Here is a 25,308-nt window from a genome sequence, read left to right on the forward strand (position 1 = left end):
AACAAGAACTGGTGCACGACTAATTTAGACTAATAGTGTGATTAAATAGAAAACACAATAAAGACAGAATTGTAAATATGTTTTTGTGTCATAGATGAGATTTTACAAAACAAGTCTTAAAGCCATGTCAAGCACAATTTAAAACTTCCAGATGAATTTCATAAACTCTCATATGAAATGATAGCAAATCTAAGACACTTTTTCTCGTATACTCAGAAAAGTTACATTTTGTAAGGTTTTAAAGTAAAATGTGTACCATTTTCACTTCATGACATAATGTCACTGTTAATCTGATGACATCACAATAGATTTCTGCCTGGGACAGCCAATGAAAAATGCACAAGGGTACATCATTCTAGTGACAAATGCATAAATATTCAATGGCCACATTCACTGGAAAACTGGACCATGTGATAAATTTGTAACATTTCATTGATGGCTCTTGAACACTGAAGAGTATAACATATAAGAAAAATGTATGAAAAAATAAGCTATCTTAAAAGGAAAAATAAAGTGTTTGATTGTAACCTAAGAAATAAAGCAAGAAGACAATAGTTGTAAACCATCTTCAATTCTGTATATTTGGACATAACAAGAGGCCCATATGGCCAGTATCATTCATCTGGCTCTGCTTGGCTGAAATTGCTTCATCCAAACTAAAAGGAAAGGGATTCTAAATTTCCAAGTCTACAAACTTTATCTAATTCCCCATTGGGCCCCACCTCTCTGTCCTGTGGCGATTTATGCTTTTTACTTAATTTGGACAAAATCTTTCCTACAGAAGAAGAATTTTAAAGAATTTGCAGCAGCCCCTTGGATGGGTCCTGCCCCTTCCATAACAAGGGGCCTAGACCCATATACAAAACTTATTTCAATTCACTTAAGAAAGGAAGATGACAATATTTGTTGAATGGAAATGGGAGCATGGGTCCATGGAGCGAATGGGGGCGAAGGACGAAAGGCAAACCCCCAAAGCTATTGCTTGTATAGAAATATAGATAGAATGACAATTTGATTAAAATCAACACTTGAGCATTAATCATTGTTGTCATTTCTGTTGAAAACTTCCATTGTACACAAATGATACATGTAGCCATTTCGCCCACAAATGTTTGTCAGCTTTTTTACAAGAATTTATACATTGCCTGTTTTTCTTCCTTAAGAAGACTGTATGAGGGATTAGTGTTGAATACCCTTTCACCCCTGCCATTCATACATACATTGTTGTGACAAAGGCACCAAGAGTGCTGGTATTCATATTTGGTCTGAACTTTGTTTTTGTTCCCATAACAAAAATGAATATGCATCCGCAGACAGTGTTTGAATGAAATACTGTCAATATACCAAGCATAAGTTTTGACAAAATTGCAAACTCTTTATTTCTTGTGAGAGATAACTGTCCAATTTGAACCCATGCATCATCTATTCAGTCTGGCTCCAGGTTCATGAATCTGATATTGAAGAAACTCTTTTTCCAAGGTATCTGAAGTTGTCTCTCCAAAGTAATTTACTGGCACTAGGAATTTATTCAAGTCCTGCGTTTTTGGCAATGGCAGAGTTGGGAAACATCTTCCTGAACATTGCACCAACACTGAAGGATAACATTAGTGGTGAATTGTTCTCAAAGAGAAATTTTGTAACTGTGACCTTTTCTTTGATAACCTCAAGACTGTCACAGATGTAGAACTGGAAAAAGAAAGACAATATTTGTCCCTTTTCATCTAATTTTTTTTTTTTAATTTCAAATGCATGATTAGATCCCAGTGGAGAGTTCCTGAAACACAGGTACATCTTTGTGTATTCCTGTCTAAAGTTCTGGCTGTGGTGCTGCATTTTTTCACATCCTACATCAGCCATTTTAGTTTCGTTTCAACATTTCCATTTGAGAATATTCTCCCTTTTCTCTATAAATAAGGCCTAACGTGGGAGGTGTTCTGATAATTCATGTGTTTTTTGTCCGACATTTGATTTCACATGTAAAGGGAATATTAAGTTGTATGTAATTTGTTCTAGGGACAATAATATCGGCAAGAATACCTCTGACCAAATTGGGACAAAATCCCATGATTCCCACAGAATTTGCTCTATTTCCCCTATTGGGCCTCACCTCTCAGGTCGGATGCCATAATACTGGGGTAAATAGGAACCAAATCTGATTGGGACACAACCGTATGTGTGACAACAGGACAGATGGACTAGTGTGTGTCCGCCAGTAAAAACGGTAAGATTATAACAAACACCTAGGTAGCTTTATAATGAAAACAATATTAGCAACTTTATGCAAGATATAGCTAAAACATGATAATAATCTAAATACAATTGTATACTACAAGGAAACAGAAGCAAATTTATAGAAAGTGAAAAAAACCCAAAATATAAATACAGCTGCAAGTTAATTATACATGTAAATACACAGGTATATATAACACTTACATATATATAGTATTCTATTACAGTACATACTATTGTACTAACATAAATGCAGAAACATGTAGGTATGAAATGAATATAGACAACACAAGTTACATTTAAGTTATTTGAGAAATATTGCTTTCAGCTGAACTGAAATTATATCCCTTGTTTTGAAATTTAGTTCTATGAGTCAATAACTTAGAAGCTGCAATAGATGTGAAATAGACAGCTGTTAAGTGTAGAGTGAAGCCAGAAATATTCCATCTCCTTACTGATTTAGACCCTGACACTACGTAATCACTGTAAACATACAAACTACAACTGTAGCCAGGATGGCCCACTAATACCCTCCTGCTCTCCAATCAACAATAGGCTTGGAGTCATCGCCAAACAAGCTTCCTCCATGAGAGCTTCATTTGGTCATCATGGCAACTAAATGGCAAACATTTTTTCCCTTGAAAATGGTATAATTGTATTTGTCATTTCCCTAAACATTTTTATACCAATTTTATACTTAATCAGGTAATATCTAAATTCTGTTTCCATCGTAATGGTTTTGGAACACCTTATAGGTCAAATTATAACTATAAATAGCTGTAGCACTTGATAAAATTCAAATAAAATCAATTAAAGGGCTAAGAGTCATGGCAAGTAATCTTAAAACTTGTGTATAGTGAACATGGCAACCAAACTTTCTGCTAAAAAAAATGCATGCACATTTGCACATCTTCACGTAGTCCCTAACATCCCTGTGTAGTTACATTGTACACATCTACACAGTCCCTAACATCCCTGTGTAGTTTGTACACATCTACACGTAGTCCCTAACATCCCTGTGTAGTTTGTACACATCTACACAGTCCCTAACATCCCTGTGTAGTTACATTGTACACATCTACACAGTCCCTAACATCCCTGTGTAGTTACATTGTACACATCTACACGTAGTCCCTAACATCCCTGTGTCGTTACATTGTACACATCTACACATAGTCCCTAACATCCCTGTGTAGTTTGTACACATCTACACGTAGTCCCTAACATCCCTGTGTAGTTTGTACACATCTACACATAGTCCCTAACATCCCTGTGTCGTTACATTGTACACATCTACACAGTCCCTAACATCCCTGTGTAGTTACATTGTACAAATCTACACAGTCCCTAACATCCCTGTGTAGTTTGTAGACATCTACACGTAGTCCCTAACATCCCTGTGTAGTTTGTACACATCTACACATAGTCCCTAACATCCCTGTGTAGTTACATTGTAAACATCTACACATAGTCCCTAACATCCCTGTGTAGTTACATTGTACACATCTACACATAGTCCCTAACATCCCTGTGTCGTTACATTGTACACATCTACACATAGTCCCTAACATCCCTGTGTAGTTACATTGTACACATCTACACATAGTCCCTAACATCCCTGTGTAGTTACATTGTACACATCTACACAGTCCCTAACATCCCTGTGTAGTTTGTACACATCTACACAGTCCCCAACATCCCTGTGTAGTTACATTGTACACATCTACACAGTCCCTAACATCCCTGTGTAGTTACATTGTACACATCTACACATTGTCCCTAACATCCCTGTGTCGTTACATTGTACACATCTACACATAGTCCCTAACATCCCTGTGTAGTTTCGTTGTACACATCTACACATAGTCACTAACATCCCTGTGTAGTTACATTGTACACATCTACACATAGTCCTTAACATCCCTGTGTAGTTTCGTTGTACACATCTACACAGTCCCTAACCTCCCTGTGTAGTTTCGTTGTACACATCTACACAGTCCCTAACATCCCTGTGTAGTTACATTGTACAAATCTACACGTAGTCCCTAACATCCCTGTGTAGTTTCATTGTAATCAGTCCACAATGTCAGGAGCAGTCTGGAAAAGATCTATCTAATCAGCCTTTTGTGGTTACCATAGCAACTAAATGACATTCAATGTTTTTTGAAAATTGTACCATTGTAAATGCCTTTCCTCGAAACCCTTATATATCAATTTTCAGCACAATTGGATAATATCTTAATTTCGACCAATCAGAAGCATCCATCATGTTTTCATAGCAACAGTTCTAGAAACACCTGGTGAGTCAAATTACTGGCAATGATCACAGTTACACCAAGTTCCAATGTCAGTACAAAATTTTCCTACTGACAGACAAGTTGATTCCAGTATACATCCCATCTCCTCAACCTCACCCCCCCCCCCACCCTCCCCCCACCTTACTTCATTGCCAGGGGTTATAAGTGGTTTTAAGAGAGTTTTGTCTAACAAATTAAACTTGTTAAAGACTGATTTATGTGAAAATTATGTGAAAATGATCTTTTTCTCAGCATTGATATTATGACAAATTTGTACTCTATTTAATTTGTAAAAATTATGCTAACAATGGGGAAAAAAAGTGACATTAACTAAAAAAAGAATTGAATGTAATAAATAATATATAATTGACTGATGAAAGATTCCTTCTCTACAAACATTTGGAGAACTCCACCAAAAAAAAAAGATTTGATAAAACATATTTTGTAAAGAAAAAACCAACAGCATGGCTATGATGTTTTATGACTCTGATGGATGCTCTCAATGTAGTAATGACGATGAGAAAATACCACACCAGCTATTATTATCATAAATCTACAAGATACCATTCGAACAAAGAAGCAGTCAGAAAATGTTGCGAAGGAACAGTCTACATGCAAAACGATTGCTGCTAAAAAATAAGTTAGAAACGAAAGGAAAACACTACAATCCAATATGCTCGCTGGTATGTCTGGAGTGTGATAATAATTAAGTTACAATGCTAACGATTAAACTCTGCAAAACATTGAATAACGACAACAGCACGACACAAGATGTCACGAACCCATACAGGAGCGTGACTCTGTCCATACCTGGCCTTTTATTGCCTAAAAATTAGCAGGAGTGGAAACGATCAGATTTCTTTCTGATAAAGTACATCTCAACAAAGTTTTTGTTTTTTCTTGGCCATTACACATACCATATTTATCATTCAATAAGCCCAGGTTTGACGTTGAAGTCTGGGTATAGGCTTACTACATTAATATGAAATACCACTAATTGGTTAAACTGTTGAATAGTGAAAGATACAAGTGGGCTTATTACCAGGCACAGGCTTATTGTCGGATAAATACAATATTCTCACTGATGGCCACACCGGGGCCGTTGTAGCACCTTGGCCCAGGTAAATAGTTTGATAATACATTCTCAATTTTATTATTCCTTGTCTGTCTGAAATCAGTTCACTTATAATAACACATTCCAACAGAACTTTGAAATATTTTCATTGACTAAACTGTTCATTGGTTCAAAATAACAAGAGACATCAGGCACATGTTATCAAAATTAAGGAATGTCCCAAGTTTTTATGTATTGCAGTGTATGATTATCATAAAATTAAAACTTAGAACATTTTGATTTATATAATTTTTCATTCCATCAAATAAACAGAAACTTATCAAATAAATTTTGTTTTCAATGTCATTTTTTTGACAAGCAAAACAAAAACAATTCTAGAAAATGCATTTCCTGTTTGATTTCAAATTTCGATAACTCAATGACTGGTAATAAAAGTATAAAACTATCCTCTTCTACAAGGGTGAGATTTATTTTAGTATGGAATGAAAAATATTAATTCAAAATCTCTCTGAATAAATGACAGTAAGTCTAGGATAAGATTTACTTTTAAGTTCAACCTTAGAGAATTAGAAATTATAAAAAAAAAGCAAAAAAAAAATGCTTTTTCAAAACAAAACTGAAATCTTGTTTGCTTCCTCTTGGTTTTCCAATATTTGTGGAGATGTCTTTGTGAAGTTTTAATTCTAATTTTTAAATCAACCCTTTTGTAACCAGTTATCAACTCTTTCACCATTTATGTTAGAAAGCTGGGGTAAAGCAGAGGACTGGAGGAAGGAGATAATTTTATGGGTGTCCTGATCATTAACAACGAAACCATATTAATTACACCGATATATAACACATTGGGATTTGAAGCCAAGCACTAAACATAAGCTAGGACACAAGGTTTACTCCAGAAAAACAATACAGAAAAATATCCAACTTTATACATTTTCACAATTAAATCAACATATTCAAACTTCCACAGTTAAGAAAGTCATTTTATAAGTTAAATTTTTTTATAGTTTACAGTTAAGCGTATGCCCTGTCATACTTAAAGCTAAGATTTTTCACAATGCTGAATAAACCTAGCCTATAGCTACTATCGACCGTACGATTCGAAGCCTACCTGGTAATCTAAAAAAGTATTTTATTCATAATATTTACGTCATCAAACTTATAATGAAATGTAATGCACTGATTTGTTATCAAAACACTATATGAATAGTTCCAGACCTCATGTGACAAGATTTTCTGAATCTATAAATAGATCATTTGGCATGACTTCTAACCCTATAAATAGCACCTGCTCCATGTGAGAACAATTTTCAGGCTAAGTAAAGCCCTATCTAACAAAATACATAAATGACAATATTGAAGCTATATTTAGTCCGCAGGCTAAAATTTATTCAGAATACTGGCAGGCATTTTTGACTACAGTGCTTTCAGTTCGAAAATGCAAATGTGTCTTAATGAGTCATAAACCTTACTCTACCAATCAAATCTAACAGTCCATGAAATACATTTACGAAGAGAAAATAGAGATATTTTCAAATTAAAATTTCAATCATAACAAATTTTAGACAGAACTTACCACTTTATCCTGGTCAAAGAGTTCAACTATAATGGTTGGTGGACTGTTCGCGATTTCTTCCATCAAACCAAACATGGTGACTTCGTTGATGATGAGCATTTCGTCCCACGTAGGACTCAACGTCTCCTCGATCACTTGTGTACACACGCTCTGGTCCCCGAAGGCTATCCTTGCAAAGGGATCAGACAATCCCGAGGCATCAGACCCAATGAGACTTCGAGCCTGATAAAGATGTGCTCGTAATTGGAATAATTGTTTCTCTGAAAATCAGGAACAAAATGTGTTAAATCATATCAGGTAAGGGAGACTACTTTTGGAAATAAATTTAATCCAGAACAGATATCTAATAAGATACTCATAAATTTGTGACGAAAATGTTCTTTTTCATACTTCATAATTTCAGGATCATTCTCATGGCTGAAACTGATAAAATGGGATATTTTTCCAATATTGGAAATCATATTTTGCAGCAAAAGTGTTTTGACCAGATGGACTGAAATTTTAAGTAAGAAATCACGTTTAGCTTCATGTGATTTTTGCTGAAGACCTTCATTGCCTACATTTATGGACATCTGCAGGATCATTAGGATTAAATTCTTACATTCAGAACTACAAACTAATATGTCTGTATAACTGGACGTGCCCTTGTAGGCTCTATGATGAAGTCTGAGGTATCTCCTTACCTGTATAGTGTATGAAAGGTGGTGGTATTCCCTGCGGTTTGATGGCCAGCTGAGTGAGTTTGTTTGATTCGTAACCTCCAGGCAGTCCATTAAGGAAGTCCTTTTTGTGTTTGGCGAGACCAAGCCAAAGATAAACCTGCACTTTCGCCTGGATCGCCCAGCCTGCCTGGCTGGTGGCCTTCTTACCTGGCAGCTGGAGAACATGGACAGAAGTGAAAAATGTTTTTATCATGGTATTGTATACATAATTATTACATATCTGCCAAGATAAATAATTTAATTGTTGAATTTTTTTAAATTCCATTAATATCATGTTGATACATTGTCCAGAATATTATTTTTTCTGGAATATTAATCAAGAGCAGCCTATAATCACTGTCACCTAAGTGCTTGTATTCAATGAGCAGTCCATAGGATTCAAGATTTCAAAGACACTGACTGTTTCATTGGTTCTTCACTTCTTTATAACCATTTCCCTGTAACAACAATAGAGGTTGATCGTTAACTTTTATAATTGACCTTGGCACTCACCTTCAGGAGTAGAGTCTGAACACGGGAGCAATCTTTGCCGCGCTCCTCATCGACAATTGAGTAAATGATGTCCATCGCAGGAATCCTCTGATAGGCAATCCTTTTGTTGCCGCTTACCATCCATATAAATACATCTGGTAGGGCATGCTGGGGCTCCGAGGTAAGGCCCTTCAGCCGTTGGAGATATTGACTTGCATAGCGAATTTTGTCCTTGAGATTTCCCTTAGATACAGTGGCCTTCATGCTACGTGCAAGGGTGGACATCTGATCCTGTTCAACACAAAGGGCCAATACTGCATTAATGTAACATTCCTCAACACTTGCCATGTAATTTTACAAAAAAATGAATAACTAGTGAAACCTTGTTTTGATATCCCAAACCTACCATTTCCCTGATAAGTAATTTCTGTCGTTCCTTGTCCAGCTTAGTTTTTCCTGCGGTGGCTCCCCCACTAGTTCCCTTCACTATTGTGACAAATTTTGAAGCTGATGAGCCAAGCTCTTCGAATACTCCTCGAAGACGTTTCTCTGGGAATGGCTGTTCCTGATTTATCATTTCATGAACATCGTTGATACCGTCCTCCTGATTGGTGGAAACAATATTAGAAAAGAATGCTATTAAATTCGAGCAAATTTAAACAAAATAAAAATTAAAAATTAATTTGTGATTGTGAATCCTAGTTATCAAATCCAAAAGAATTATAGAATCATGAAACAAGAATTCGAGCAACTGACCAATTTTTCGGCAATCTTGTTGATGATATTGGTATTGTACATTCTCCGCCTATGGTCTTCAAAAACTTCCTTGATATACACACATGGCTTATCATCATAGAATGGTAGATGGTAGTAGCAGCGGTCACGGGTGACCGGTCGCAGAGGTGGCGTATGACTCTGCCATTTGGGGGCATCTGTACTGACGAGTTTCTCCATCGGTCCATCCTCGCCTTCCTCTTCACTTTCCTCCTCGCTGCTTGAGTCCTGCTTCTTCTTGGTGGGTGGGTTGTACCCATCAAGTGTGTTCCCAGCATTTGCTTAAAGAAGCAACAGAATTTCAAGTATGACATCTTTAAGTAATGGAACAGATGTGCAGGTAAGTGATACCTGAACATATCCCTCAAATTCTTCAGGTAATGCAGTTTTCAATCACTTAGCCGAGAGTATGGATGGTAGAAGTTGATTGAGGGTTGACAGGAAGGAGGGGCAGGAGAATGGGGTTAATACTTACCAATACTGATTTCAAAATGGACAGGCTTATCTCCAACTTTCTTATCAATCATGGAAGCCTCCAGGAAACATCCAAACAGATAATACTCCTCCAAACGTCCTGTAGCATTCTAGGAATTTGTAAAAAAGTTGAATTATAATCATTTTGTAAGCAATTATATTTTTTATCATAATATTTAAATTTCTTTAATGAATATTTCTCCTACAATTAATTTTGTAAAAATTATTTTTTTTTTTAACTAATTTACATTAATTTGCAATACATATAATTGCCATGGTAACCATTTAATCCAAATCTATTTCATTTGATGTTTTTCATTCATTTAAACAAAACAAAGCCCTCAAATCATGAAGCAATTTGCAAATGACATTGTCTAAGTCCAATGGTTGAAATTTCATTTAAATCAACATGACTTTAACATAAAATAAAGTACAGATTTGACCCATGTTTATATGACCTTGACATAGCTATTGTGACCTTGACATATCTATGACTAACCTACCTCTGGAATTGGCAGTGCTGGTTCCAGTTCAACCATAGCTTTGTTAGAGCCCTCCTCCACACTATCAATGATATCGGTTTTAAGAGAGATGAGGAGACGGCCCCGATACGACACTCCCTCACCAAGTCCATCATTGAGGTGTGTATTTTCATCCAAAAGGCTGTAGTCACGTATAGATCCATATAAGTTGATCCAACAGGGGCCAAAAGTTGGAAGGAAACCTGAAACAAGGCACCATTATCTATGTAAGTATATGGACACTGTCTTATGACTCCTAGGAATAATGTTGTCCTATTCAGTAATGATGTAATAATCTGTCAGTGTACTAAACCAACTAGGTCCAACCTGTTAACAGACATCTCCAGATAACACATAACAAATAGATGTCCTGGTTTGAATTCTCATTTCAATTTGGCCAAAATACATATCTTTTCTACAACTTCTATCTTTTTCCTTTTCACCATTTTCTTTTCAAAATGTGAAATCAGCATTTTTAATTTTCTAGATATTTAATGCATTCTTTCACTTAATAAGCCATGTAAGTATATGCACCTAAATGTTTCTCTAAATTAATGCAAAACTACAGGTTATTTTTTATATGTTTAAATGATAAATGATCAAATGTTAGTATTGTGTGGAGGGCACCCCCGTCATAGCCATCAAAATTTCTACAAGCTAAGTTCAGTACACTTTCTAGAAATATTTCTACAAGCTGAGTTCTGTACACTTTCTAGAAATATTTCTACAAACTGAGAGTGCACTTTCTGAGTTCAGTACACTTTCTGAGTTCAGTGCACTTTCTGAGTTCAGTGCACTTTCTAGAAATATTTCTACAACCTGAGTTCAGTGCACTTTCTAGAAATATTTCTACAACCTGAGTTCAGTACACTTTCTAGAAATATTTCTACAACCTGAGTTCAGTGCACTTTCTAGAAATATTTCTACAGGCTGAGTTCAGTGCACTTTCTAGAAATATTTCTACAACCTGAGTTCAGTACACTTTCTAGAAATATTTCTACAGGCTGAGTTCAGTACACTTTCTAGAAATATTTCTACAGGCTGAGTTCAGTGCACTTTCTAGAAAAAGTTCTAAAGGCTGAGTTCAGTACACTTACTCGACATATTTCTACAACCTGAGTTCAGTACACTTTCTGAGCTCAGTACACTTTCTAGAAATATTTCTACAAACTGAGAGTGCACTTTCTAGAAATATTTCTACAACCTGAGTTCAGTACACATTCTAGAAATATTTCTACAGGCTGAGTTCAGTGCACTTTCTAGAAATATTTCTACAAGCTGAGTTCTGTACACTTTCTGAGTTCAGTACACTTTCTGAGTTCAGTACACTTTCTGAGTTCAGTGCACTTTCTAGAAATATTTCTACAAACTGAGAGAGCACTTTCTAGAAATATTTCTACAACCTGAGTTCAGTGCACTTTCTAGAAATATTTCTACAACCTGAGTTCAGTGCACTTTCTAGAAATATTTCTACAACCTGAGTTCAGTGCACTTTCTAGAAATATTTCTACAACCTGAGTTCAGTACACTTTCTAGAAATATTTATACAGGCTGAGTTCAGTACACTTTCTAGATATATTTCTACAGGCTGAGTTCAGTGCACTTTCTAGAAATATTTCTACAGGCTGAGTTCAGTACACTTTCTGAGCTCAATACACTTTCTAGAAATATTTCTACAACCTGAGTTCAGTACACTTTCTGAGCTCAGTACACTTTCTAGAAATATTTCTACAAACTGAGAGTGCACTTTCTAGAAATATTTCTACAACCTGAGTTCAGTACACATTCTAGAAATATTTCTACAGGCTGAGTTCAGTGCACTTTCTGAGCTCAATACACTTTCTAGAAATATTTCTACAGGCTGAGTTCAGTACACTTTCTAGAAATATTTCTACAGGCTGAGTTCAGTACACTTTCTGAGTTCAGTGCACTTTCTAGAAATATTTCTACAACCTGAGTTCAGTACACTTTCTAGAAATATTTCTACAGGCTGAGTTCAGTACACTTTCTAGATATATTTCTACAGGCTGAGTTCAGTGCACTTTCTAGAAATATTTCTACAGGCTCAGTTCAGTACACTTTCTGAGCTCAATACACTTTCTAGAAATATTTCTACAACCTGAGTTCAGTACACTTTCTGAGCTCAGTACACTTTCTAGAAATATTTCTACAAACTGAGAGTGCACTTTCTAGAAATATTTCTACAACCTGAGTTCAGTACACATTCTAGAAATATTTCTACAGGCTGAGTTCAGTGCACTTTCTAGAAATATTTCTACAAGCTGAGTTCTGTACACTTTCTGAGTTCAGTACACTTTCTGAGTTCAGTGCACTTTCTAGAAATATTTCTACAAACTGAGAGAGCACTTTCTAGAAATATTTCTACAACCTGAGTTCAGTGCACTTTCTAGAAATATTTCTACAACCTGAGTTCAGTGCACTTTCTAGAAATATTTCTACAACCTGAGTTCAGTGCACTTTCTAGAAATATTTCTACAACCTGAGTTCAGTACACTTTCTAGAAATATTTCTACAGGCTGAGTTCAGTACACTTTCTAGAAATATTTCTACAGGCTGAGTTCAGTGCACTTTCTAGAAATATTTCTACAGGCTGAGTTCAGTACACTTTCTGAGCTCAGTACACTTTCTAGAAATATTTCTACAAACTGAGAGTGCACTTTCTAGAAATATTTCTACAACCTGAGTTCAGTACACATTCTAGAAATATTTCTACAGGCTGAGTTCAGTGCACTTTCTGAGCTCAATACACTTTCTAGAAATATTTCTACAGGCTGAGTTCAGTACACTTTCTAGAAATATTTCTACAACCTGAGTTCAGTACACTTTCTGAGTTCAGTGCACTTTCTAGAAATATTTCTACAACCTGAGTTCAGTACACATTCTAGATATATTTCTACAGGCTGAGTTCAGTGCACTTTCTAGATATATTTCTACAACCTGAGTTCAGTACACTTTCTAGAAATATTTCTACAACCTGAGTTCAGTGCACTTTCTAGAAATATTTCTACAACCTGAGTTCAGTACACCTTCTAGAAATATTTCTACAACCTGATTTCAGTACACTTTCTAGAAATATTTCTACAGGCTGAGTTCAGTGCACTTTCTAGAAATATTTCTACAGGCTGAGTTCAGTACACTTTCTGAGTTCAGTGCACTTTCTAGAAATATTTCTACAACCTGAGTTCAGTACACTTTCTAGAAATATTTCTACAACCTGAGTTCAGTGCACTTTCTAGAAATATTTCTACATTCTGAGTTCAGTACACTTTCTAGAAATATTTCTACAGGCTGAGTTCAGTACACTTTCTAGATATATTTCTACAACCTGAGTTCAGTGCATTTTCTAGAAATATTTCTACAACCTGATTTCAGTACACTTTCTAGAAATATTTCTACAGGCTGAGTTCAGTGCACTTTTTAGAAATATTTCTACAGGCTGAGTTCAGTACACTTTCTAGAAATATTTCTACAGGCTGAGTTCAGTACACTTTCTAGAAATATTTCTACAACCTGAGTTCAGTACACTTTCTAGAAATATTTCTACAGGCTGAGTTCAGTGCACTTTCTAGAAATATTTCTGTTCCTTTTTACATGGTTTGTTAACATAGTCATACATAAAAATGGATGCCCTTTTTTGGTGTCCTTTTTAAGTACACAATAATCTAAGAACTTGAATAGGTTGGAATTCCTGTGAGATGACCCTGCCAGTACACACCAAGCACTTTCATATCTCTTAATTGGGCACTCCAGTTCAAGTGCCCCAGTGAGCACACAGCTGGTACCTTTTTTTTACAAGCACTTTCATATTTTTTAATTGGATGCTCCTGTTGAGCTCCATGGTGAGTATAGCTGATTTTCTGTTGTCCCTATTGAGTGTCCCTGTTAGTATATTCAAATACATTGTATTGCATAGGGTGTACGCACATATTAGTAGTACTTCAATATGTTATGTATAAATGAGTTTTCCTTGTTTGCACATAAAAAGTTCTTCCATAAATTTCACTTGGGTGCATATAATGGGTGTCCCTGTGGGGATCCTTTGTTAATATACAACAAGCTCTTTAATATTGCACATTTGGGTGCCCCTCTGGGAAATCCTGTTAATACACAACAAGCACTTTAATATTTTAACGTTAGTTGCCCCTGTGGGGATCCCCTGTGTACAGTTAGTACTTTAAATATTCTACAGTAGAGTGTTCCTTTTAATACACGAGTACTTTAATATTTTAACGTTAGTTGCCCCTGTGGGGATCCCCTGTGTACAGTTAGTACTTTAAATATTCTAAGTGTTCCTGTTAATACACAAGTACTTTGCATTTCTACAGTTAGTATTGTTAAGTAGAAGGCTCCTGTAATGGCCCATTGGTTGCTATATTTTGCTTACCATCTTTGTGGTTTGTCTTCTCTAGAATGAAAACATTATATAATACACATTAATTATCTTCGGTCACATGACACAAAAAGGTAAATACTCATTACAAAACCCGCTTAATCTACCTTGGCTGTATTTCAGAACTAAGCTTTTTTGTTTTTCACCGAAATGACCTCACATACAGAAAGTTACTATAATATAATACAATATGATATATATGATACTATTACATATAGATAATACTCTCCCTTTGACCTTACACCTCCAGCTACCAGCATCAATCAGTTTGAAAGATATTATTGAGTTGCCTCCCTTTGGTCAAAAACGACCTGATCAAATTATTTCTGTTGACATGCATTTCAAAATAAAGAGTGCTCAGTTTTTTACCATTTGTGTAGTGTAATAAGAAACAGAAAAAAGTTATCTGATATCCACTTCTTTTAATTTTGCAGATTTACCTAAATTACAACTAAAGTTATCTCCCTTCACCCAAATGCTGGATTTGGACTAGTAATTTGATCCATGTGCAAAATGCATGTGACAATACCATTTCCTTTCCACAATTATCATTTGAATGCTGACCTAGGTGCAACTTGCTTCTTTCATTCACTTTATATAGGGCAAGAGTTCTGACAACATTGACTCCACACCAACATAAAGAAGTTGAACATAAAATATAATTAGGATAGACTATAGATAACCATGAATCTCGTTTGGTGCTTATATTAGTGCAAAGATCAGGTAATTGTTAAGCCAGCTACCCTTGAAAATTTTGAGCAAACTTAAATGTTCAGTTCCCTTCATTAAATCACTGCAATCCTTACCACTTTTGGCCTCTCTCTTCTCTATAAACAAATAACGATTACCTGGCATCAATCATCTGCAGAATGCCTGTCTTATCATATATAGGTAAATTGATTAAGGTCCTGCTGGTTTTTCAGTTGGCACTTATGATAAAAGACATGAAATTTCACTTTTTTATTTAAACTAAAAAAGTGCCCCTGCTTCTATGAAAACCAGAATTCAACCAAGTTTAGAACTTTTGAGGCTAAGGGGCAAATGTGAACCCAAATGTATTTAGAGGTTCTCAAAATATGATTCTGATTTGTAATGAGACAGGTGGACATGAGTTGTATCCCCTGATGTAAAGTTTAAAAATTTACAAACAACATTTAAATATGCACAAAAGAATTCACAACCATACGGTTCCATGTAGGATGACACAACTTGACAAAAGTTGATGAAGAGTTATGTTTTTTCAGCCATGTGTTAGATCACAATCACCATGGTGAAAAACCCCACTGTTGTCAACATCGCAGCACTGCAGAGTAATTATGTCACTAAACTTCAAACATCATAATAACGGGTGGGTGATTGGAGAGCACAAATCAAACTAATTTTTGACTCATTTTGATTTTACAAAGATTTACAGAAGAATCTGACTCTGCTACATCATTGCGTTTCCGGTTGAATGCTTTCAAAGAGTCTCTACATCATATCAAGCGACAAGTCGTCCCAGATATTCATTCTACGTAATCTACCTTTGTCTCCTTCGTTGGATATCTTAGAGATGTCAATGAAGAATGTGCCAATGATATCATCGTTGACTTTGTCACTGTCCCGTAGTTGCACTTTCATCCTTCGACATAATGGTGGAAACATTTCTGTAAACACAAGCTGTTCATTCCACACAGGTTCGTAACATCCCTTCTTTACCGACGTCTTCCCCTGGTGGAATACACGAGTGACAAAAGCTAGATATTTCTTCCATTCACATCAATCAGTAATGTAGCAAACAATTAACCAAGATGAACAAACAACACTCTCTAGAGATTCAGACTGTAGTTATGATGAGTTCAAACAAAGTGAAAGTCATTTCACTAAAGATTTATTCAAAATTTAGTCAAATCAGTCGCAAGATATGATCATCTATACCTCTATATTTATTCTATCATAAATCATGGACTCGCTCACATAAATAACACCTGACCTTTGACCCAGCTTTACCATGAAGTATTCAATGACCTATGACCTATTCTTTTCAACCTACCACATGTCCAGCGAATGACACTGATACATAGGGATCCACCAAATCCTTTGTTTCACCAGTGAAAGCCTTTTTCACGTTAGCCATGATCCCAGTATTCATTTTTGGTAGGCCCTCTGCCTTCAGGATGCGAACAGTGAATTTGGCACGTTGACGATCTGCTGGAACACCTTCTGGCAGTAACAGGTTCCTGTAAAATTTTAAAATTACAGTGGAAGCCAACCCTGTGGTGAAGCAGAAGTAAAATCTGTGTGATACTTTCTGGTTCATCCATCCCTTTGGAAAAAAAACTTAGCTGAAATACTTTTTCAATATACATGTTCACTTTTATTTTTTTATGATCACAAAATCAGCTGGCATTCGATTCCCCTGTTTTGTAAAAAAAAAGAACAAAAAATGTGTTTAAGAATATTTTGACATGCATCAAGACTTACAATCCACTGTATAGAAACTTTTCCATGCTTCGTTTATACACACACAGCTCCTACAAATCATGTTGCTTACCCTTCAATGTCGTCCTCATCCTTGTCAGTTTTGGGGGGAACCTGAGAACAAAGTAAGTAGGTAAGACTCACACCTATCACATGCTGCACCACTTCAATTTCATAATGATATCTTTAATATTTGTTATACAATGAAGCACAAGGGAAAAAATCGTGAAATTTTAGTTACTCAATTCACCAAATTAATCCACTGTTGTCTCATGATTTCCAGCAATAAGCCCATCTCCATATTCATCCATGATTGAAAGAATAATAAAAAACAGTTTGATTTCCTGTTATAAGCCCACCCCCTAAGGTCATGTAAGTTGGATTCTGGGCTACTGACAGAATTGGTATGGAAATCATACTAAAATGTTAATCCAATAGATTTCCTTCTTTATCAACATATTGGAATAGGTGGGCTTATTGAAGTACAACTGATTACCAACAGAAGTGGGCTTATTGGTAGGGATGCTTTCTAGATAAAGTAAGTTTCGAAAGGAACATTAGCAAACTGCAAATGTTACAATACATCAGTACAGCATAGGTTTGAAATAGGATGCCATTTTAAAATGGTATTTATTTTTTTAAAATATACCCAAAGAATCTACAATACTTCAGCATTAAATGAAAACATTGAAAACATAAAGCTCACTGATTGAATTTTTCTATAGTTCAACCAAAATCATATTGCTGATGATTTGTTGAAGAAAAGAGAAATTGAACTGATAACCCCACGAAATTTTTAAAAAGTTTTCAATATTTTTATAGACTCAGTTATGCAATTATAACTTACAATGTATCAAATATGACTATTATCAATTTCTCTAATGTACTACCTTTACAGAGTCGCCTTTCCCTATCACAGCTATATCAACTTTGACGTAACCTTTGACCCCTCCATTGATGTCGTCCGAGTCAGTCAACATTGCCCATTTATGATAAAACTGTCGATCTACAATTTAAGAAAAAATCTACAGAAAAAGGGTTTGAAAAATTTGCACAACTCTAGATATCATAAGCAGTTTATACGTAATATGATAAATTTTATCATTATTTATTAATATACATATAACGCTTTATCATATATATTCATTGTCTTACAGCATCATAAAATGTTCATTCTAAATAATGTAGTACTCATAGTAGCTGAGAAAACAGAAGCCATTTCATGTGATAATCCAAAATAACAAAATTTTGATAAATTTATAAAGATAAACTATGAAATATGAAAATATTATTTATCTCTAGATAGAAACAAATTGATTCAACGTATCACTCTATTGCAAATTAATCGATAGTCTTTAAAATTGAAAAATGATATTTTCCAACAGCAATTTAAGCAACAAAAACATTTTTCTAACCAACAATTATTTATTAGAAGAAGAAAAAAAAACACACAACATTCATTCGTGCAAAAATTATCAAAACTTCCATATTATAAGACAAGGATTGAGCCAGATACCGGAAATAAAATTATCAAGATCAAGGCAGATCAAGCTCATTAAATGTAGAAAATGTTGAATTCATTATCTAAGAATATATATAAACACATACACAAAAGTTCAAGGCATTGAAATATTAAAATATAATTATATGATATTGCTAGATATTTTTCTGTTTTTTAAAATCTCTTGAAATAATCTAATAACCCAATGCACCAGCACAATCAAATAGAAAATGAAAATCTTTCTATATTTGAATTTTAATCAATTTTGAAAAACAAAACAGTTTTTTTCAAAACACAATGACACGTCAATCGTCCTTCAACAAATTTGAAATATTAATTATCACTGGAAATAATTTGGCAATTAGAGCCCTGGGATTTTTGTTTTCTTTTTTTTTTATGAAAAAAAATTATCAACTTAAATTTTTTCAAAAATACAAAAAAAAAGGACATTTAACATTCTGCAGAATGAGGAAGGCATACTGATGTAGCCATTTTCTGCGTTAAAAAAAACTGGCAACGCAACATCATTCATTGGCATATCAATTAATATATTGTTAGGAAAGCCAAAAGCACCACAGAAACAGACAGACAGATATTATTGAATACAAATGTATTAGTAAATAACACAGTGATTTTATATAAAAGTCTGAATTTATACAACGTATATAACACAGAGAAAAGAATGACAATTCAAAATTATCAGGTTGTCATTGTTAGACTTTTGATCATTTGCAATAAACATCTTAACATTTTTTTTTACCTGTAATAACATGTTTTCTATTTTACCTGCTCTCCTGTGATATATGTCTATTGTGATTTTTCAATTCAGTACCTTGTGCATTGTAAACTGTGCCGACATCAAGTTTGTAAGTTCCGAGAGGCTTGTTGGAGCGGAATAGACGTCCCGACTGACAAACCTAACCATGGACAACATAGATCTCGTCAGTCGTCATAGCAACAGGATTCTCCACTCACATACACACACATTCGTGTGAACAGGTGAGACAAACGGTTTGCAATTAACATTTAATCAGACTTAAAATCATTGATTTTCTATCTATTTCTATTCACTTAATGGAGGAAAGAAAAAACCCAGACATATCACCTGGAAATTAAAGAAATTGGGTTTTGTTTTTTGTTGACTTTTCTCTGATGCATCATCAATGTTATGAAATAGTAAACAAATAATATTTCAACTTTTTCTCTTTATTTTTTTGTGAATCAATGTTTGAAAATTTTCAAATCTTTTAAAGATTTATGCGATGCCTGAAAACTATGAAATTGATAGCAAAGTCTACCTTGTTCTTAAACAAATTTTTTTCCATACAAAACTGAAGCATTAACGTTATTTGGGTTATTTCCCCTTAATCGTACACAAATGATGTCACCAATGAAATATCAACAATCAACATTCAGAGGAATAATCTAATAAGCAAATTGGACATCTTTTTAAAATTCATTTGCATATTTTTTTTAATTTTTTCTTTTTAATTTGTTTTTTTTCTTTCTTCATTTTCTTTCATAGTGAATTTTGTAATTATCTATTTTTTTATCATTTTAACTTTTATTTTCCATTTTTTTTTTTTTTTAATTAAGCAAAATTTTCAATTAATTGAGTAAACAGTTCCTGATATTGATTTTCCTAATTGAATTTGCTTGTTAGATAGTGTAGCAGAAAAGACCCGAACTATGCTAACTCCAAAAGCCAGAAATGATAAACAGGAAATGTGATACAATACAAGAGTTGTCTGCCAGAACAACTGATCTAGTAACCATGACAATTCAATACAGAGATTTTTTTGTCATCCCTCAAGTCTGTCAAATGATATGTTAAAATTGTCCTTTTTTGGTTTCTCTCGCTCATTTTCATAGCTTTAGCTCCTCTTTCATGATAAAAATATGACATACAGCTACAATTTGAAATAGTGTTTTTCCTGTATTGGTGACAAATATCATTAGACTATCCTGTAATAGGCCTGCATCTAAACATCAAATCCGAGGTTAGCCATCAGCTCCTGAGTTTATGACAGAATAAATATTATCAGGGAACAGATTCTGTTGTTCTTGCATAAAGCTGCGAAGGGACAACATATTCAATGTTTACCTTAAAGGTTCTAGGTAGATCTAACATGCTTACTAAATAGTAAGTACACTTGTATATACTACAGGATCCAATTTGTCAGTCCTCAAAATCTCAATCTTAAAAGCTGTATCAGTCACATGTTATCAAAACAAAAGTTTCTATCAAATTTAGATAAAAAAACTGCACATTTGGACATCCACAAGACTTTTTCTATAAAACAGTGCAAAATGTTTTTAAATCATTAAAAAGAAAAATTAAAACTGAATTTTGTTATCGAAAGAAAAAAGATGGGGGTTGGAGCGGAGGTAGTTTGTTTTCCATTAGGCACACCATGTAAACACTTTATTTTCTCAACTGAAATCACGTTTTTAAGATCCTGGTTGATGGTTGTGGACTGACAAAAACCTAAATGTTAACCAACTGACAAAGGGCAAAAAAAACCAATAGAAATCAAGGCAAGAAAATGCAATTTGACTCATTTGCAAGCAAGACTGATAAAACATTCAGAACTTTTTGGGGGGGGAAGGGGTGGGCGGGGGGAAGGTAATTAGTGTGCAGTTTTCCTTACTTTCATTTTTTCATTATATTTGTTATACAATCAAAGTGATAAATAAAAATTCACTAAGAGCTCAATGATGAATAGGCAAAAACTGCTGATACATGCTGGGAAAAAGGGAGGTGCATTATGGAATCAAAGTTCTCTTGTTATTATTCAATTTTGTGTTCAACAGGGCAAAAAAAGATTTTTCCAAAATATTTCAAGCAGTTGGAATTTAAAAATCGATATGTAATTTGTACTCTATATATCTGTAGTTCTAAATTTATCATCTCTACCATAGTAAATTGTCAAATTATTTTCAAAGACAGAAGAAATAATTGAAAAGCAACGTGCAGTGAACAATGAGCAGAACTTTTCATTCACTCAACTATCTGTTCATATATCCTTAGACAAAATAAATAGGATATGAGCTACATGCCAGGAAGTACCAAGCATGCAGGTAACTTGATCAGGTCTTCAAGAGTTTTGAAGACCAAGAACAAATAAAAGTACCAGGAGCGCTATAAGCCGTCCCGATATCTATCTTGAAACTGCCCACTCGGGTACCGGAGCTGAGTAGGTTACGAGAGTGGAGCACCTGGGGGGAGGAACACAAAATTTGTAAATAAAAACTACAAAAAAAAAAAAAAAATAAGTTGCAAGGCTACAAGGTCAACAAAGGTCATTACACAAAGAATATCACACTGGTTCAAACGCACAAGACACATGATACATAAATACGCAGATCATTGTGAGTTTTGTTGTGTTTTACATAACTAAATAAAAAATGCATGCAATGTTGCAAGTTTACACAATTGATGTTTAAATATTGCAAATTATGAAATTACTTCATAATTTTACAGATGTAAATTTTTCTCATGTATATATTTTCTGAAGTTTTAATGTACCAAAACACAGTAAAATTTAGCAGTCAGCGATTCTATAAACTGTTAAAATGCAGTCATAAAATTTGCATTCAAATATGAAAAGAATCTAAGCCCTTTCAATTAAGATTTTTCGGAGAAAACTAGCATTTGAAATGAAATTGTTTGCAAATATTTTGTGCATGGTTGACACAATAACAGAACAATAATATAGTTATGATCATGTGACAGGAAGTAGATGTGAATTTCTAACATTGATTGGCAGGTTCACTATCAGGGGAGATAATCACTAAAACAAGGGAGACAATCTAATACATACACGTATCTATACCAAAAATGGGACACAAAACCTAACATCAGAACAGGGAAGACAAACTAACATATAAAAAACAAGGGAGACACTTAAACCAACAATACAACACTATTTACATTTATAATACACAAATGCCATATTTTATTCTTTAAAATTGTATGTATAGTTTAAAGTAATGATGACCTATTTACATCTAGTTTGTGATACCAAAGCAAGTTAGTTTATCAGTTGCCACTTTGGTTATCCTTTATTCAGTTAAGATAAAACTGGGGTTGACTCACACCAGAATAGTATTTCACATGATAAACATCCTATATATACATGAACATATGAAACATATTAAGTAAAATATCATTTTAAAAACATCAATATCTTAAATTGACAATTCTTGATGGATGATCTATTTTGCATTTATTACCTTTTTAAAGTCCATATATGAGGTACACTTTCACACATTTAATCACTCAAATTGAACTGAATTAAAAACAGACAAAGGGCCCTTCACATGCAGTTACATATATACATATTTTGGGACCTTTAGGCTAACATGTACTGCTCGAGGGTCATATAAAGAATGACCTGTTCAGTTACAGGGCACTACCGTGTCATGTATACATATCATGGGGCCTTACAATATATATGTACAGATTCAAGTGGCTTTACAGAGAGCATGTACATGTTCAGGGCCTAACAAAGAAATTAATATATATCTGGAATGCTACAATATGGCATGTAGATATTCTGGGCCGGACAAAGGAATTTATACAGATTTCAGGCCATACAGATTACTTGTACATGGACAAATCTGGATTCCATTCAATCACAAATGCAGATCAGGGGCCTTAAAGAAACCACAAATACAGATTCAGGGGCCTTAAAAAAACCACAAATACAGATCAGGGGCCTTAAAAAATCACAAATACAGATCAGGGGCCTTAAAAAAAACCACAAATACAGATCAGGGGCCTCAAAAAACCACAAATACAGATCAGGGGCCTTAAAAAACCACAAATACAGATCAGGGGCCTTAAACAAATTCTTTAATGAATAAGGGATCTCCTTAAGGGAGCTTGTACAAACATACCGTCAGCGTAATGATCTTGTCAAACAGCATAGCAGGTGCCATATGGAAGTCAAATACAAAATACTGTAATGGATAAAAACATTGATCAACAGACATAATACACATAATATCATTGTATGTAATTTTGTAAGAAAACAAAAATTAACCGCAATTTTTCAATAAACACCTCAAGCAATTTAGATGAGAAAATGAAACAAAAAATCTGGGAAAAAACAGTAAATCATAAGAAAATGATTAACTGCCAATTTTGATGATTTCGTTAACATTCACTCACTTATAAAAGTTGTAACATCAAAGCTGCTTGCTATGGTGATCTTAATATTCAGCAAAGGGCAAGTCATTAATTTCAGATATTGAAAATATTGGTGTCTACAAAATGAACCCAAAGACTGCTTTCTTCCACAAGAGGCCTTTTAGACATGATTTTTTTCTGGCTTGGGGTTAGAGAATATTTGGATAGTATGATGTTATGACTTTTCTTGCTTTAATAAGGACATCAGGACATATTCTGCCATTGTTATAAGGGTGTTAAGATGTTGGGATGTTGGGATAATTAACTTGCTGTAGTGAGGACATTGAAACATTTGGATATCAGGATTATTACCTCGCTGTGATAAGGATATTGAGACATTGGGATGTTGGGATTATTACTTTGCTGTAGTGAGGATGACAAGACATTGTGATGTTGAAATTGTTACCTTGCTGTAGTGAGGATGACAAGACACTGTGATGTTGAAATTGTTACCTTGCTGTAGTGAGGATGACAAGACATTGGGATGTTGGGATTATTACTTTGCTGTAGTGAGGAGAAAAGACATTGTGATGTTGGAATTATTACCTCGCTGTAGTAAGGAGATAAGACATTGTGATGTTGGAATTATTACCTCGCTGTAGTAAGGAGATAAGACATTGTGATGTTGGAATTATTACCTCGCTGTAGTAAGGAGATAAGACATTGTGATGTTGGAATTATTACCTCGCTGTAGTAAGGACAATTCGTTGATTCCTTCACACTTGTATATTTCTTCTGGTCACCAACCTGGACACAGACCACGGGATCCATGTTTAGTCCTGCCAATTGTCGTGCTTCTATCACAGTTATACAGACCTGAAAAAACATAGGTCAAGGTCAATATGATAAAAATCACCTATTCGCTACAGTTTTGAAGTGGAAAATGCATTTTGATGGAAATCACCTTTATCTGAAACAAAACATCATTTTTCCATTACAAATTTGTTCTGAGGTGTTACAGAACATTAAAATGCATCTCATCTAACATCAGCATATTGCACAGATTGTATCACATGACTAAATTGATTATATTTCTATTTTTTGCAAATAACATTAGAAACTAAATCCTTTCATTTATATTATTTTCAGTCTTTTTATCGTATGGTTTCCATAAATCTGAAAATTTTGTTACTTTGGAATTTGATATTTCATCAACTAAAACTAATAGTGTTCATTTGTAAAGTAAATCACATTGTACCTACTTACCTGAAAATCCTGGGCTTTTAAAGATGCCGGCTCCATTTGTTGTGGTCTTCCCTTGTTTCTGTAATGTTTAATTTCATCAAATTGTCTAATATTTTTTTTATGGAAAACACCAAAAGATTGATACAGATTGATACAGAACACCTGTTTTCATATCAAAGATGTATGAAAGTCTGGAGACATTGATAATAACATCTAAGATTTTACCCTGTATATTATTTTATGTTACCTTAAGTTATCTTAGAACCAAAAGGCACTCCGTACAAAATCAAACCAGAATCTACTGAGCCTTTCTAGATTAGTAGTTTTTCAAGTGAAACTTTCCATTAACTTAATAACATGCAATGCCATCATAACTGTATTACACTTTGTACATATGAATTAAATGAAATAGTACAAATAT

General features: G+C 34.4%; 1 protein-coding gene across 1 annotated transcript in view; it reads right to left on the minus strand.

Annotated features, from left to right (window-relative positions):
* Nucleotides 1–25,308, minus strand: part of LOC132556982 (otoferlin-like) — a 220,725-nt gene that overhangs the window by 102,378 nt on the left and 93,039 nt on the right. The window contains exons 8-22 of the mRNA XM_060221446.1: nt 24,909–24,966; nt 24,387–24,518; nt 23,411–23,473; nt 19,341–19,425; nt 17,898–18,013; nt 17,081–17,121; nt 16,580–16,766; nt 16,071–16,257; nt 10,119–10,339; nt 9,617–9,725; nt 9,124–9,422; nt 8,774–8,971; nt 8,389–8,658; nt 7,858–8,050; nt 7,175–7,434 (exon numbers count right to left, since the gene is read on the minus strand). Coding sequence (XP_060077429.1) covers nt 7,175–7,434; nt 7,858–8,050; nt 8,389–8,658; nt 8,774–8,971; nt 9,124–9,422; nt 9,617–9,725; nt 10,119–10,339; nt 16,071–16,257; nt 16,580–16,766; nt 17,081–17,121; nt 17,898–18,013; nt 19,341–19,425; nt 23,411–23,473; nt 24,387–24,518; nt 24,909–24,966 — 2,419 coding nt within the window. The remainder of the gene's footprint in view (nt 1–7,174; nt 7,435–7,857; nt 8,051–8,388; nt 8,659–8,773; nt 8,972–9,123; nt 9,423–9,616; nt 9,726–10,118; nt 10,340–16,070; nt 16,258–16,579; nt 16,767–17,080; nt 17,122–17,897; nt 18,014–19,340; nt 19,426–23,410; nt 23,474–24,386; nt 24,519–24,908; nt 24,967–25,308) is intronic.

The sequence above is a fragment of the Ylistrum balloti genome, unplaced genomic scaffold (assembly GCF_031769215.1).
Source record: "Ylistrum balloti isolate Yb309-2 unplaced genomic scaffold, AGI_CSIRO_Ybal_v1 Utg370612, whole genome shotgun sequence".
Taxonomy (NCBI): domain Eukaryota; kingdom Metazoa; phylum Mollusca; class Bivalvia; order Pectinida; family Pectinidae; genus Ylistrum; species Ylistrum balloti.